Source organism: Protopterus annectens, chromosome 1.part1, assembly GCF_019279795.1.
Source record: "Protopterus annectens isolate FY-2018-M chromosome 1.part1, PAN1.0, whole genome shotgun sequence".
Taxonomy (NCBI): domain Eukaryota; kingdom Metazoa; phylum Chordata; order Ceratodontiformes; family Protopteridae; genus Protopterus; species Protopterus annectens.
In genome coordinates, this window is record NC_056726.1 from 427742524 (window position 1) to 427758801 (window position 16278).

The 16278-nt window shown below is 44.3% G+C and overlaps 1 protein-coding gene across 1 annotated transcript in view; it reads right to left on the reverse strand.

The window, feature by feature from the left end:
* Nucleotides 1–288: 288 nt before the first annotated feature.
* Nucleotides 289–16278, reverse strand: part of ACO2 (aconitase 2) — a 1318356-nt gene continuing 1302366 nt past the window's right edge. The window contains exon 25 of the mRNA XM_044075713.1: nucleotides 289–1487. Within this exon, the coding sequence (XP_043931648.1) occupies nucleotides 1344–1487 (144 nt within the window). The 3' untranslated portion in view covers nucleotides 289–1343. The remainder of the gene's footprint in view (nucleotides 1488–16278) is intronic.

Below are 16278 nucleotides of genomic sequence, written 5' to 3' on the forward strand. Positions count from 1 at the left end.
TGCTTGCAACCTTTACACTGTGGGAAGGAACTAGAGAACAGCTGCAGTAGACAGGAGTGCACTGTGATATGAGAGGAGTTGGCAGATTTGGGAAAGTTCCACATACTAAAAATCCTTCAGATGGACCTCTTCATCAAATGCTCTCATTTCTAGCCATTTTTACAGCGTTTCAGTAGACATCTCTATGTTTGATGTAACAAACTGGCACAACAGTAACTATTAGATGGCATAACCTGCTTCTTGTTGTCTTAAATGTTTAGAAGACAAACTAGATACAAATTCAGAGCATATTTATGAATGAAAACTTTATTTTAGCAGTCATATAGCACACACTTCCACATACCTCTGACAATGACTGAAACATTCACCAGAATTACAAACCAGATTTTAAGAGCAGAATATTTCTGACATTCCTATTTAAGTGTCATTTTAATCTGATTTAAGTGCAGTCTTTGTATCACAACTGGAGCTGACCGTCAGTTTTACAGCAGTCAATTCAAATAGCTGCCTGAACCTAACAGTACTGGCATGCATTCACTTTCTCTTCAAAATGTGCTTTTGGGATGTACTAGAAATATCTGTGCATTTCCAGGTATACACTATTTGCCACTCTTTCTGGACACGTCCACATTCTGCAGACGAGCCTGCTTAACACAAAGTCCTTGATGTTCTTAACCTATTAGAAGGAAACTGCAAAGACGACCAACTCAAGTTAAGATTTATACATGCAATACTCAAGTCACATCCTGTAAGAAACAAGAACGGAGGAAGTAAAACAAAAATAAATGCCTGACAAGTAGAGTGCAAAAATTTGACATATTCAGCAGTGACCTTAGTTTTTTGCCCATTTACTTTTACTCTGAACTGTATTTAACTAGCATCTGTAATAAAACCTTAAACTCCATCATGATGCAGTCAGAATAAAGGAGAATGCAGACTAAACTTGGTAGCAGAATTCCTGACAGATCTTAGGTTTCAGATTACTACACATCATTTTACTTAAGGGTCTGTTGGACTTTATTTCTAGCACACATGAACCTCAACAACATTCCATGTTGGAGTACACACAAAGTTAACACAGGTGAAGTACCCATCAGTCATACTTAGTTCTAATTGTTTTATGGAGTTGGTTTCATCTTGATTGTCCATTCTGAGTAACTCGTTACAGCACATCATCCAAATGGAAGAAGAAACAGAAGCAAATAAGTTATATGGGTGAATGTCTTTTCACCATTATTATTAACCAGTTATTGTTATTAACCAGTTTTGCAGCTCATCATGGTGGCTTGAGTTTAAGTCAGTTTTAAACATTAATGTCCACTCTTTCAGAATGTTGACAGGTTTCAGTGCGACTTCTGCTGTAGTTCTTTCATTCTGTTGAGAGCACTTCCTGATCTAAACCATTCTATCTGGGTTTCATTGAAGGTTTGATTCAGGGAGATGGTCTCCTGGCTTCCATTTTTGTGCTTAATAACACACGTCAGAGGCTTAAACAAATAAATTATCAGATTATTGCAACTATTTTAACATTTTCAGACAGCATTAACTTTAGAAACAGACATTAAGGTTTACACAATAGAATATGTAAAAGAATTGCAATTCACACCTGTAAACTGAGCACTTACACATCAATGTACCAGAGTCATTTTTGCAAATGCTGGTTTTATGGCCATCTGCAACACTTGAACTGACAAAAACTGTAAACATTTTGGAGCTCAAACTCTTTAGAAATGCAAGAACTTCTGTTTGGAAAAATGTTACCATGTCACCAACCCTAAAAGCTCTATTACCCAGACAACCAGAGTTTGGCAGCTAAAAAATGGGCAGAATATGATGGGAAGAACTGTTGATATTTGGCTCAGTCATCCTGGGAGGACAGACAGGTGGATCTGCAGTCAGCCAACCACAAACAGCAAGCACAGGTTTACATGGCACCAAAAATGACCATACTCAGGGATTTGGGCTTAGTGCTTCCAGTTTGTTACAGTGCTCTGTGTGTGGACAGAAGCACATACATGCAAAGGGGAGGGGGATGACACAGGTGATGCAGTTGCTCCTATCAGCAATAAAAGGCAGGGTTAGGGCCTCACACAGAAATGCTGTTGCCAGGATGGTGGTGAGGGCACAGGCCATCTCCATGGCTGCCTCCATTTAACTCTTGCTCTTATACTAGTAACTACAGTGGTAGTGGAATTAATGGCATGCAGACTAGTAAGAAGGGGCTGGATGGTTGGCAGTTGCAAACAGGGGAAAAAAGGACACAGAGGAAAATTTCTACCAAATATTATACCGATATTTTAAAATGAAAAAAAAAAAGAAATTAAATCTCATTATTTACCCTTTTGAAAATATGACAGTGGCAGACAATGTTAAAGAATCTAAAATATGCAATATCTGCAATTTTCCCAGATGATATACTATAACATGGCCAACCTCAAAGATGAAATTTATGCCTGCAACTTTTGATAAAACTAAATATTATATACAATTTGTAATGTTGAAACAAGCGCTGCTGTCACCTAAAATGGCCTTTACCACAAATTATCTCGTGTAAAGGTTACATTCATTAGCATTTTCTTTTACTGATCCAGTAGGGTAAATGTAGTACATTAAATCATTTTCTCTGTCCATTACACATATACAAGTTACCAAGCTTTTGTTTAAACCAATTTATGATTTCTCATAATGCATACTTAACCCCTCCAAAAAGGCTACCCATTTCCTTTGGTTTCCTGCTGTTTGTCATGCTTGTGGTTTCATGATGCTGACACTGCCATATTTTGGTTTGTCTTCCATTTTAAGAGTTGAAGAATTCAGCAATAATATATGTTAATTTAACCAAAAAAATGAAAGCTAAACACTTACCTTAACACTATTTGAAAAGATTGTGTCCATTTTCGGTAAACATCCAGGACTATATAGGTTAAGAAGAGGTTACTAGGCTAGGGAAGCCCTTACAAGCCTAGCCATGTTAATCCAGAGTTGCATTGTCATAGGTTCATAGGTAGGTAACTAGGCTATCGGCCCTGGGGCCTATACAAGCCCAGCCAAAATGGTACCCTGGCTTTTGCCACGCAAGAAAATTATTTTTCTGTGCCACTGTCAAGCAGAACCACAGAGGTGATCCCCGGGGTGAATTTCCTATTTCCCATCCAATCATCATGAGTTTTCTTGAAGAGTGCTAATGAGGAGCTTTGTTTGATATAGATAGGTAGTTTAGTCCAGAGTATGGGAAGTCTCTGGGACAGGAATCTATCCCTCCGGCATGTTCTGTTTATTGTGGTGACAAGGTTTAGGTCCCTAGAGCGTGTAGCTCGGAGGGATTGGGATTTCTTTAAGTGGAGCATGTCCAACAGCTCTGGGTTTGACATTGCTTTGTATGTTAGGCAGAGATCACCTCTGAGTAGGCGATACGTGACTGAGTAAATCTGGAGTTTTTTGAGACTGTCTGCATAGGGCATCTGTTTGAGGCCGATAATCCTCTTTGTGAGGTATTTCTGCGGCCTTTCCAGTTGTTGTAGATGTCTTGTGAGGTACATACCAAAAGGGGTGTTGTACTCTATAATGGGTCTAATGAGTGATGAGTAGAGGGGAACAACGACCTCTTTTTTTCTGGATGAGAAACCTTTTGTGATGAGGTGTGCCATGTAGAAGGATTTCCTGACTACTGTGGCGATGTGATTATCAAAGGAGAGACTACTGTCCACCTGTGTCCCAAGGTCTCATCACACTTCGGTGTTAAGTATACTACCGCCTATGTTGTAGTTCATGGGTACAGAGTTTTTACCAAAAGGGATGACAATGCACTTTTTGGCATTGAGCTTGAAACCATGGCTTTGACACCAGGCATCTGTCTCGGTGAGGCCCTTTTGTAGAATGTCCACATAGTTAGGAGTTTCGATTATGGCTCCTAGTTTGCAGTCATCTGCGAACTTCGTTAGCCAAAGACCTTCTGTGTTAGCCTGTACTTCAGAGAAGTAGATACCAAACAGGAGAGGACCCAGGACTGAACCCTGTGGTACACCACTTGTCACTGGTCTGAAGTCTGATTTGGAGTCTGCTACTTTCACAGTGTGGGTTCTGTCAGTGAGCCTGTTGGCAACCCATCTTGTGACATAGGGATTTATACCTAGTTTAGTGAGTTTATCTATAATTCCAGAGTGGGGGATGGTGTCGAAAGCCTTGGCAAGATCTAGATAGGCTGTGTGAACCACCTTACCCTTGTCTACGGCTTTGGTGACTGCTTCAAAGAAGTCTATCGGGTTTAGGAGACATGATCTGCCATTTACAAACCCGAACTGGGTGGGATCCAGTGGGATCCAGAGTTTGGAGATTACCAATGTCTTTGTTTATAAGTTCCATGATGATACGTTCCATGGTCTTGCAGACCAGTCTCATCAGGCTAATGGGCCAGTAGTTCCCAGGGTCCATGGTGGCTCACCCCTTGTAGAGTGGGATAACCGTTGCTGTGCGCCATTCAGCAGGCACAAAGCCTGAGGTGAGGCTAGGATTGAACATGGTACTTAGGTGGGGTGCCAGTTCGTTCTGTAGTTCGTGTAGAACGCAGCCTGGGATGTTGTCTGGTCCCATGGATGCTGTGTTCTTGGCTTTGGAGAGGGTGGTTTTTACCTGTGCAGCCATGATTACAGGAACTTTGCATTCTTCCGGTACAGAGATGGGCTCTTTAGGGGGTGAGAGGGGGGTAAAGTTAGCACTGAACCTATCTGCCAGGATGTTGGCAATATCAGTTGGTTCTGTATATTTAGTGCCATTGTGCTGTAACTCAAAGCAGATCTGAGTGTTGCCATTGAGATTCTTGACATAGCTATAAAATGCTTTGTGGTTGTCTTTAGAATCAGTGGCGATTTTGTTTTTGTAACTAGCTTTGGAGGATTTTATCAGGGATCGTAGCTTCTTACTGAGGCTGACCAGGGAGCTCCTCCACTTGTGGGTTTTTACTCTTTTGCAAGAGTTTCTTCCTTCTGTTGTACAGTTTGTTTATGGCAGGGGACCACCAGATTGGCTTCCTTTTTTTTTTTTGGAGGATAGAGTCTTGGTTCTGTTTGGGATAGCACGATCCATGCACTCATGTAAGTGCTTATAAAGTACAATTGTGTAGGATTCAGTAGTCGTAACTGTATTGTCCATCTGCATGGGTGTCATGAAGTTCACCACTTCTGTCTTAAGAAGCATGAAGTTGGCTTTGGAGAAATTTTTTACCATGGTTTCCTTAATGGGGGGTGGAAGCAGGATGTAGATATCTAGGGTAATTAGCTTATGGTCAGATCGGACCAATGAGGCATTGACTTCAGGTGTGGAACACTTGTCACTCATATTGGTAATGACTAGGATTTAGGATATTGTTGCCCCTGGTGAGGGTGTGGATAAGTTGATCCAGGTCATTGGAGTTTATGAATTCCAGAAAGCGTTGAGCGAAGGAGTTGGTACATGAGTAGTTTTCCCAGTTAATGGTGGGGTAGTTGAAAATCGCCCATTATTAGGGTGTTTGGTTGAACCCTAATATTTTCTAGTACATCAAGAAAAGAGGAGTGGGAATCCTGGGGCATGGTGGGTGATCTGTAGCAAGCTACAATTTGGATTGCAGTTTTGCCCAGAGTAAGTTGCACCTGGATAACCTCAGCTGCATTATGCTGAGCAACTAGCCTGGAGGTGTGGATATCCTTAATGAAAATGGACACACCTCCACCTTTGGTGTTCCGGTCCAGGCTGCATGGCCGAAAAGTGTGGTATGAGTTATAGCCTGGTAGTGCAGGGGTGCTCTCTGGAGCCTTGAACCAGGTCTCAGTCACTGCACAGATATCAATGTTCTCCATTTTAAGGAGTGCCTCGAGTGAGTGCATTTTGAGATTTAGACTTCTAGCATTGAGTAGCATCACCCTCAGTTTTTGTCCTTGGTTAGATGGATACAATTCATAGAGCAAGTCTATGATAAATACAAACTGTCCCTGCCCATGAAAGGGGGACATGGGTGCCACTCCTGGCATGAATTTGCAGTCTCCCATCCATTTGTCCAGATTGCCCTTGAATAGCATCAATGAGCTCTGCTTCATGTGAATTGGAAGGTTATTCCAGAACAGCGGCAATCTCTGGGAGATATACCTGTCTCTCCAGCATGTTCTGTTAATGTCACAGGCTAGGTTAAGATCGAGCGAGTGACTCTTGTGCCATTTGACTTGTGGATGTGCAGCGTATCCATTAGATAAGGGCCAAATACTGCCCTATAGGCCAGGCACAAGTCGCCTCTTTTAGACCGTGGCTTTGGCACCAGTCATTTGTCTGTGTTAGCCCCTCCTGTAAAATGTTATCACTGGGAGACTCAATATTGCACCCAATCTGCAATCAGTAAACTTGGTAAACCCAAAGGCCATCTACTTTAGCCTGGACTTCTGAGAAAAAGATTCCAAATAGTAAAGGACCCAGCACAGATCCTTGTGGTATGCCACAGGTGACAGGTCCACTGGTAGAGGTGGAGTCACCAACTTTGACAGTATGTGTTCTGTCAGTGAGCCAATTGGCTACCCATCTAGTGATGTAAAGGTTAAGCCACAGATGGAAGAGTTTCTCAATGATAATCAAGTGGGGGACTGTGTCAAAAAAGATAATATAAGGTGGTTTCGATAAGGCTTGTATTTCTGATAACCTCTTGGCCAAAGTAATGGCACAAGAAAAATAGTCTTCCAGGACAGAAATTTAATGTTGCATGAACTAGCCGGTTCAAAGGGTCTTTGAGCAAGACACTGCAGAGCCAGATCCCAAGGGAAGGAAGGATCTTTAACTGGGGATCTGAGTAGAAAAATTCCCTTCATAAAGGCTTTACATAGTTTGGTTGTCAAAAAGGGAGTTAACATTATTTGTCGAATACAAATTACTAGTGGCTGCCAGTTGTAACCATCAGAAAAACTGGCTCACTTTTGAAAAAGAGAACTTGAGAAAAGAATAATAGCGGAGGCATGAGCCATAAAGGCATCAATGTTCTGTTTCAATGCCCAAAATGAGAATATCTTCCATTTGCTATTGTACACTTTTTTGGTAGAGGGTTCTGAGAAGCAAGAATGATCTCCCGTATGTGGAGGCCAGCGGGACTTTCTTGGAAGTGGAGAAACCAATTTGTTAGTCTTAGTGCCTTGAAGCTGGAGGGATGGAGTTCTGATGGGTGGGACATCAGATCCAGGTATCCAGTATCCATGGTGGATATTTGACACGAGACCGAAGGACAGGGAACAATACCTGATAAGGCCAGAAAGGGGCAATGAAGATTGGAGTTCTCTTTAACCTTCTGGCTCTTTGAAGAGCCTTTGGAATTAACGAAACCAGAGGATAGGCATATAGGAGACCCAGAGGCCAATCATGAATTACAGCGTCCCTTGGGGGGATCAGAGCAAAGTACCTGCTGCATTTGGTATTCAAGGGAGATGCAAAGAGGTTACAGCAAGGTTGGCTCCATTGCTGGAAGATTTGGTTCGCTACTGACTAACTTAGGGATCACTCGTGTGGAGGCAGAATAGATCTGCTGAGTCTGTCCGATGGAACGCTGGTCTCCCCAGGAAAGTGTGTTGCAATAAGGTGGTTTGAAGAGATCACCCATTCCCACACTCTCATGGCCTCTCTGCATACAGGATAAGACCGGTTCCCCCCCATTTGTTGATATACCAGACTATTGACATGTCTGAATGAATTGCTATTGTTCCTAGAGGTAGGCATTCTTGGAAGGCTTGCAACGTCAGAAGGATCACTCATCTCTAGAACATTTATGTGCAACTTGATATCTGTTGGGGATCACATGCCTTGGACCAATCTTCCTTTGAAATGCCCCCTCCCACTCCAACAAGGAAGCATCTGTGGTCACTGTGGCCGTAGCCAGAAGGGAAAAGGGTCTGCTGAGATAAAGATAGTCAGACAGAAGCCACCACTGGCGAGGACGTCTGCATATTGATGTCAACTTGACAAGGAGTGTTTAATGGATTATACAGGATAGACCACTGAACTGCTAATGTCCACTGAAGTACTCTCATGAAGAATTTTGCCATCGAGACTAGGAGTATGGCAGCCAAGATTTAACTTACAGCTCCTAGAACATAACATGCTGGGGGTGTGGGTATATCCAGTTGGACTTAACTTATTGCCTCAGGGATGACACTGTGTGATGGCAAGCATGCTATTTGAGTGACTGTGTTCAGTTGCATCCCTACAGACTATCGTCTGCACAGGTGTCATTTTTGATTTCGCCAGGTTTATTGTTATTCCCAAATGTCTGAAAATATGTAACAGATACTGGGTGGCTAGAATCAGTTGATGTCTCGATAGTGCTGTCAGGAGCCAATTGTCTAAATACAGAAACACCTGGAATCCTTGCAGTCTTAGATGATCTACCACTACAGACATACATTTGGTAAACACCCAGGGGACTGTGGTGAGTCAGAAGGGTAGTGCTCTGAACTGGTAAAAAAACGGCTCCCAGCCAGAAGCACAGATATCTCCTGGAGTGCTGTCTATCTTTATATGATAGCACGCATCCTGTAGATCTACTGAGCACATCCAATTGTCCTGGTGCAGCAGTTGCAAAATAGACTGAACTGTTATGTGGAATTTTGACTTCTTGACATATAAATTGAATTTGCTCAGGAGTTTGGGTTCCCTGCTTTTTTTGGCACCAAAAAAGTGTGAATAAGTTCTGTATCCTCGTTCAGTTGGGACCTGTTAGATGACTCTTCCTAGAGGTTTTTGAACAACTTCTAAGGCATGCTCCCTCTGACTGGGTGGAACATCAGGGAGATTCTTTCTGGAAGGGGGGGGGGATGTAGTAGCCTCTGCAAATTATATTTAGTAACCAGGAATTGTTTTTATCCAGGCATCTGGGTGCAACAAGAGTCTGCCATAACAGTCTCCAGAGTAGGACAGCCGGGCATCAATTCAAGAGTGCTGAAGGGGCTTGCCAGAAAAGGGTTCTTTGAAGCCCTGATTTTGCAGACCCCCCCTGCCTCTAGGGTGGAGTCTGTTATTAAATCCTCACCCTCTTCCTCTGGATAAGGAATCTTTGTTAGTGCCCAGGAAAGAACTCAGATTTTCTGAACCACATCTTCTCACTACTCTGGTTCCTTAAAAAAAGGCCCCTGCGGAGAAGAAAACTTGATCCTTATAGCAGATAGTGGTTTTCACTTTTGCTTGCTGTGGGTGAGTGTTTCCTTAACCAATGGTCTAAATAAAGAAGATCCACTGAAGGGGGCAGTGGTGAAAGATGGCTTAAAGGGACCCGCAAAGCTGCAACCAGGTGTGTCTCCTAAGGGCCATGCCTGACCCAGCTGCTCGAGAGCTCCTTTCTACAGCACTGGAAATCAACCACATTGAAGAATTGGACAGTGAAGCAAGAGTCAACAGTTGGGGAGATACCTTGGTAAGGTCCTCTTCTGACACGCACTCAGAGAGTCGGTGAGTTCCTTGACCAAGTCCCTCTGAAGACATGTGAAGTGTGTGAAGCACTTAAGCGCCATCAGCACAAAGGTTGCTGAGGCATAGACTCGCTTCCTGTGAATATCCAGCACACAAGACTCCTTGTTCGGAGGGTGTACAGAGGAGTGCTGTTCTGCTAGCTCCTTCTTGGTGGCCGCTGACACTATTATGGCACCCACTGGAACACCTTTGTTCTAATAAGGGCCGTCTGCCGGGGGGGCTGAGAAAATTGTTGGTGTGCTTAGGGATAGGTTCCATGATGTCTGGCTCTGTACAAGCAAGGCAGATCAATAAGCTCATCCACTGATGGGGTGACCCAGGAAGTAGATGGACCCATCCCGAACTCAAGAAATACTGATTCCTTAGGAGGAGGAGCTTGGAAAAAACATCAACCTTTCATTTCAGGATCTCGGGTGCAAACAGAGGGGATCCTTCTCCCTCACAGAAATGGGTATTCTCAGTCAAGGACTCCAACGGGAAGTCTACGTGCTTCCACTTGCATGTCCTCTTCTACATAACCTTCTCTGTGGAATAGTCAGGAAGGGACTCTGAAGAGGAAGGGGACCCTGAAAGTACAGTTTTGTACCTACCATAAATGTAGATGTTCGAGTGCTAATACAGCTACAGTAATCATAGATGGGTTTTCTGCCGTCAGGCGGGTCCCTCGGTCAGCCGAATTCCAAAGTCTAGGTCTGGCGTCGGTTGTCGTCGCTTTCTTTCCTGACGTCAGTGTGACAGGGGTATATAAGACACAGCCGACGCCATATTCTTCAGTCTTTCTTGCCCCAGATGTCAGGTGCCCCCAGAAGGAAGGCAATACATAAATTATATATATATATATATATATATATATATATATATATATATATATATATATATATATATATATTATATATATATAGTCAAGCAATGCAATATAATCAAAAATCAGTAGTTGCAAGCAAATACACCATAGAAGGATAACCCAAATTAGGTTGTATGAGGAGGCGTTAGCCACTAGGCCTTTACCAAGAGGGGAAGGAGGGAGGGAAACCTGTACTGCAGCTGTATTAGCACTCGAACATCTACATTTATGGTAGGTACAAAACTGTACTATGTTCATCGTGCATACAGCTGCAGTAATCACAGATGGGTAGAATCCCAAAGCTACGCACAGGGTGGTAGGCACTAGGTGGAACTGGGAGCAGCCAGAATGCCCTGCAACACAGCAGTGGCAAAGCCTGCTTTAGTTTTGGAATATAAAGGCGTTTTGTGAAGGTATGCACAGAACTCCAAGTGGCTGCCTCCAAAATATCTTTGGTAGGGACTCCTCTGAGGAAGGCTGTAGAGGTAGCTGTGGCCCTTGTGGAGTGGGATCTAATGCCTGTAGGAACAGGTTTGCCATGAAAGGAGTAACAAAACCGTATGCAATGGCCTATCCATTTTGAAATTGTCTGTTTGGAAATTGGCTTCCCTTGAACTCCTACAGCATAGGACACAAAAAGTTTTTCTGATTTCCTGAAGGGCTGTGTTCTGTCCAAATAGTAACGTAGCTCTCTATGGATGTCTAAGGAATGTAGCAGCCTTTCTCCTTTGTTTTGAGGATTGGGGTAAAAGGTAGGTAAGTGTATGGCCTGATTTAAAGCTACCCTGGTACTACCTTAGGCATAAATGAAGGGTTGGTTCGTAGGGAAACCCTGTCCTGATGGAAGATGAGAAAGGGCTGCACAGCCATGAGGGCTTGTAGTTCCGAAACCCTACGAGCTGAGGTAATGGCCAGAAGGAAGGCTGTTTTCCAGGACAAATACTGCAAATCTGTAGAGGCAGCTGGTTAAAAGGGAGGTAATGTTAATTTTTCTGGAATGTAGTTAAGATCCCAGGCTGGTATTGGTTGTTTCCTTGGAGGTCTTATATTCTTAGCTCCTCTGAGGAACTGTCTTAAAAGTGGGTGAGAGAATAAGGGTGGATCAGTGTTGTATTCTGCAGAAATGGCTGAGGCATGAATTTTGATGGAGGAAAATGAAAGTCCACTGTTCAACAGCTCAGCTAGATACTGTAATATCCGAGGCAAATTCAGTTTTCTAGGATCCTGGCCTTTTTTTCTCATTCCAAGTGCAAAAACGTTTCCATTTTGCGGAGTAAGCCTTTCTAGTAGATGGCCTTCTGGCCTCCAAAATGACATCCTGCACCTCTTTGGAGAGTAGAGTCTGTTGTAGTGTTAAGGAATTTTCCATGCAGCCAGATTGAGGGTTTTCAGCTGACTGAAGAGTTTTGTAGCTGTGCTGAGTCAGTAGAAGAGGCATTAGAGGTAGGGTCCAGGGAGGAGTATGTGTTAGGCTCCTCAAGAGTGGGTACCAGTGTTGTCTTGGCCAGTCTGGAGCAATCAGTATCATCTTCGGTCTGCCTGCTCTTGCTTTCAAGAGCACCTTGGGCAGAAGAGGCAAAGGTGGGAAAGCATAAACTGTCCATGTTGCCCAACTGAAGGAAAGGGCGCCCACTCTCCAGGCCTTTGGATGAAAGGTCCTTGAACAGAACTTTTTCAATTGATGGTTCTTGTGGGAGGCAAAGAGATCTATGTCTGGTCTTCCCCACGCTTGGATTATCTTTGTAAACACTTGAGGATGTAACTTCCATTCGTGTGGATCGGTCATATTTCTGCTTAGATTGTCTGCCAGCGTGTTTTCCAATCCTGGCAAGTACTGTGCTTGAAGTTCGATTTGCCATTCCAGAGCCAAGTTCCAAAGCAACATGGCTAGCCTGCACAAGGGGTATGAATGTGTTCCACCTTGTTTGTTTATGTACCACATTACTGTGGTGTTGTCTGTTCTTATCAATAATTGCCCTGGATGCAGGAGGTCCTTGAAAATTGTAATTGCATTTATCACTGCTAGCATTTCTTTTTGATTGATGTGAAGGTGCTTTTCCTTTTGGGACCATTTGCCCTGAATGCACCTGTCTGTCATGTGCGCCCCCCAGGCATAGTCTGAGGCATCTGTTGTGATGACTTGATTTGCTGGAGGCTTGCAGAATGGAAGACCTGTGTTTGTTTGGCATGCTTGGGCCCACCATAGAAATTCCTTTTGCAAACATGGAATTATTGGTATTATTGTTTCCAAACTGTGGCTGTGTTGAGACCATAGGTTTTTTAGGTACCATTGAAGTTTCCTCATATGCAACTTTGCACATGGGATTAGAAGAATGCAAGATGCCATGAAGCCCAGAGCCTGCAGGATTTTCCTTGCAGTGAGCCTGGTACAATTTGCTAGTATTTTGAAGTAATGAGTTAGTTGCCCTTGTTTTTCTGGCGTAAGATAGGCCATCTGGGTGTTTGTGTCCAAGTTGACACCCAGGAAAGTTATTTTCTGAGATGGTGTTAGCCTGGATTTCTCCTTGTTGACTGTGTATCCCAGAGAATTCAATAACCGTGTTACATAAGCCAGATGTTCCAGAAGTAGGTGCTTGTTGTCCTCTTGGATCAGGCAGTCGTCCAAATAAGGGTAAATTTGTATCCCTTGAAGTCTGCAGTAGGCAATTACTGATGGCAGGCATTTTGTGAATACTCTGGGCGCAGTAGATAAGCCAAAGGGCAATGCAGAGAATTGATAGTGGATTGAACCTGCAAGAAATCTGAGGTATCTTCTGCAGCTTTGTCTGATTGGGACATGCAGGTATGCCTCCTTGAGGTCCAATGTTACCAGCCAAAACTCCTTGCCCAGCATGGGAAGAAGCTGCTGTAATGTGAGCATCTTGAATTTTGGTACGAGTAGAAATGTGTTTAGGATGGATAAGTCCAAAATGGGTCTCCAGTCGGTTCCTTTCGTTGGTACCAGAAAAAGTCTGGAATAAAAACCTTGACCTTGTTCGTGAGTAGGTACCTCTTGAATAGCTTTCATGGCCATAAGCTTTGAAATTTGTATTTGAGCCGCTGCCCTTTGATTGTGTGGCAGGTTCGGCATGCCTCTCATTTTTGGAAGAGTGTGAAAGTGAAATCTGTAGCCTCTGTTTATAATGTCCAGGATCCATTTGTCTGTTGTGATAATATGCCAATTTCTTGTAAATAATGCCAGCTTTCCTCCCAAGGGTGCTGCCAGCTGAGACTTGCTTGGCATGGAAAGGGGGAAGTCATTGGGTTTGTTTCCTGTATTGCTGTACACTGTCTTCGCCACCTCTTGTTGCTGGAGTTTGCCATTGTCTGCCTCTATATGATCCTTGAGGTTGTCCTCTGCCCCTTGTGCGCCTGTATCTACCTCTTTATGGCTTGTCCGTGGCTGGAAAGGACCAGTTCTTTGCAGGCCAATTTCTGCTAAAACGTGGTGGTTGAACCTGTAGAAAAGCTTTGACAGTTTGCATAGATTTAGCTTTTCTTCCATTTTCCGTAGTATCTCCTCAGCATTAGTACCAAATAGTACATCCTTTTGTAAAGGAGCATCTAGTAGCTTAGCTTTAACATGGGTCAGGCAAGGTTTGTTCTCTAAGCCAGGCATGTCTACGAATGACTGATCCTGTCACAGCAGCTCTACTTGAGGCCTCTAGGGCATCACAGCCACATTGTAAGGTGTGTTTACCCACTTGTTCTGCACTATGCATCATATCCTGCAACTCCTTCAAATCTGGTTGTTCAGGTTGAGACATTTTATTTAATTGTGATAACAGAAACTGCTGATATTTAAGCATATGGAACTGACAATTTAAGGCCCTCATGGCTAGGGTGGCAGAGGTATATACCTTTTTTCCCCACCTTTCTAAGGATCTAGACTCTCTTTCGGAAGGTAGTGGATTCTTAGCAGTAGAGGCCTTCATTCCCTTGGGGCCTTGAGAAATGGTTTCAGGGTCAGCATTATGGCTTTTGTAAAGAAATTGGTGAGAGGTAGGAACTCTGTAGTACCTATCAGGCTTGACTGGGGCAGGAGGCAGGGAATCCGGATTTAGGCAAGCCTCCGAGTAAACATCATCAAGTATGTCCAAGACAGGAGGTATCGCCAGAGGTCTGTGCTGAGGTAACAAAAATTCCCCAAGTCTTTTCTTGGAATCAGAAAAGTCTTGGCCTTCCCAATGGAAGTGTTCCCTCAAGGTGTGCAAGGTTTCCCCAAAAGAGAAATCCTCTGGGGGAGATACAGAAGGAATGGACTGCTCAGCATCCGAATCTTCAAAAGGGGAGTACGAGTGTTTCTCTTCATCAGAATGTTCTGAAAAAATGGAATCCTGGTCAGAAGAGGGAGAAGCTTCCTCCACTCGGGTCTCTTGTCTGGAGGGCTGGGAACCCCTGATAAGAGTAACTAAATCCTCAGCCATTTTTAGCATCTGCTTTTTAGGCATGGGGCCTGGAGATGGGCCCTGTGCAACAGGCCTCTTGGGATGCATGGCTGATTTGGACTTAGTAAAGGCCTTAATGGAGAAGGAAGATGAGGGTCTAAAAACACCATGGGTGGAAGTGGACCTATCCACATTAGGAGGCTCAACACTCACAGTGGCTTTGGTGGTTGTATTCTGGGTATGGGCAGAGGTACCTGCGGTCTCGGTTATAGAGGACACCGCCAAAGAAGTGTTGTCGGTAGTCAGGAGCTGCGTAGGCGCCTCGCTGAGAACCGGACCACGTGTAGCCGGTTTTGGCGTAGCGTCGGTCTTTGTCCTTGCGTTTTTTGGACAAAACGGTAGTCGGAATATCCGATGACATTTTATAATCGAAGGTTTTACCAAAAATGTGCTGGGTGAACTCCGCCCGACGCTTAATAGTGCGTTTATTGAAAGTAGTGCAAAAGCGACAGGTCGAGACGTCGTGGTCTGGGCCTAAACAAGATATGCAGAGGGAATGGAAATCCTTATGCGGTATTTGCTTCCCACAAGAAATACAATTGTTAACTTTGTCTGAAATCGGTCTGAGGCAAGAAAAGTTTCCCCAACGGGGTACTTAGCTTTAAAGAAGACTTCGGTTTCCAATTATTCATAATTTCAGGAGCTGGCTGACCGGCACTTGCGAACTGCTTCTGCTTCGGGCACCGCGCGGCAAAAAAGACTGAAGAATATGGCGTCGGCTGTGTCTTATATACCCCTGTCGCACTGACGTCAGGAAAGAAAGCGACGACAACCGACACCGGACCTAGACTTTGGAATTCGGCCGACCGAGGACCCGTCTGACGGCAGAAAACCCATCTGTGATTACTGCAGCTGTATGCACGATGAACATCGGGCTGACCATGGATAGGATGACTGGGATCAAGGCTCGGACTGGACGAAGACTGCCTAGGCTCGGGGGTGGGGTGGGGGGGGACTCTAGGCCTACAGAATGCACTCTCTGGCACCTGGAAAGCCAACAAACATGCGGATCTCTCTCCCTCCCACCTCAGGGCCTAAATAGTCCCAGGAGAAATGGAAGAGATCACCCTGTATTCATGGCATCCAGACAACACTGGGCCAGAGGGAAAGACACCATACCCGTGGAGTCCGTGCCATCGCCTCGGGCCTGGAACCCACCGTGCTCAGAGAACCTCAGAGCCAAATCAGTCTGGGACACTGAGTCGAGTAAGGTACCATCCTTGGCTCACTTGACATCTCTGAAAGTATCCAGATCCTAGGGGTTCTAAAGCGAGTGGCTGGAATGGAAGTGCTGGTAAAAAAAAGGTGACAGCGCTCTCACAGATCCAAGATGGGCTTGAGATTGTTGAAGACCCATCTCAATCTGAGCCTTGAACACATCCTGTTCATCGCCGAGTGGGAAAGCTTGAAGGACCTGGAAAAAACTGACAAATGAGAAGACTTGGCCAGAGAAGGGGACTTCTCCATGCCTTGCTGTATGGTTCCTAGACCTTGGATCGGAAACCTTCAGATCCGAGA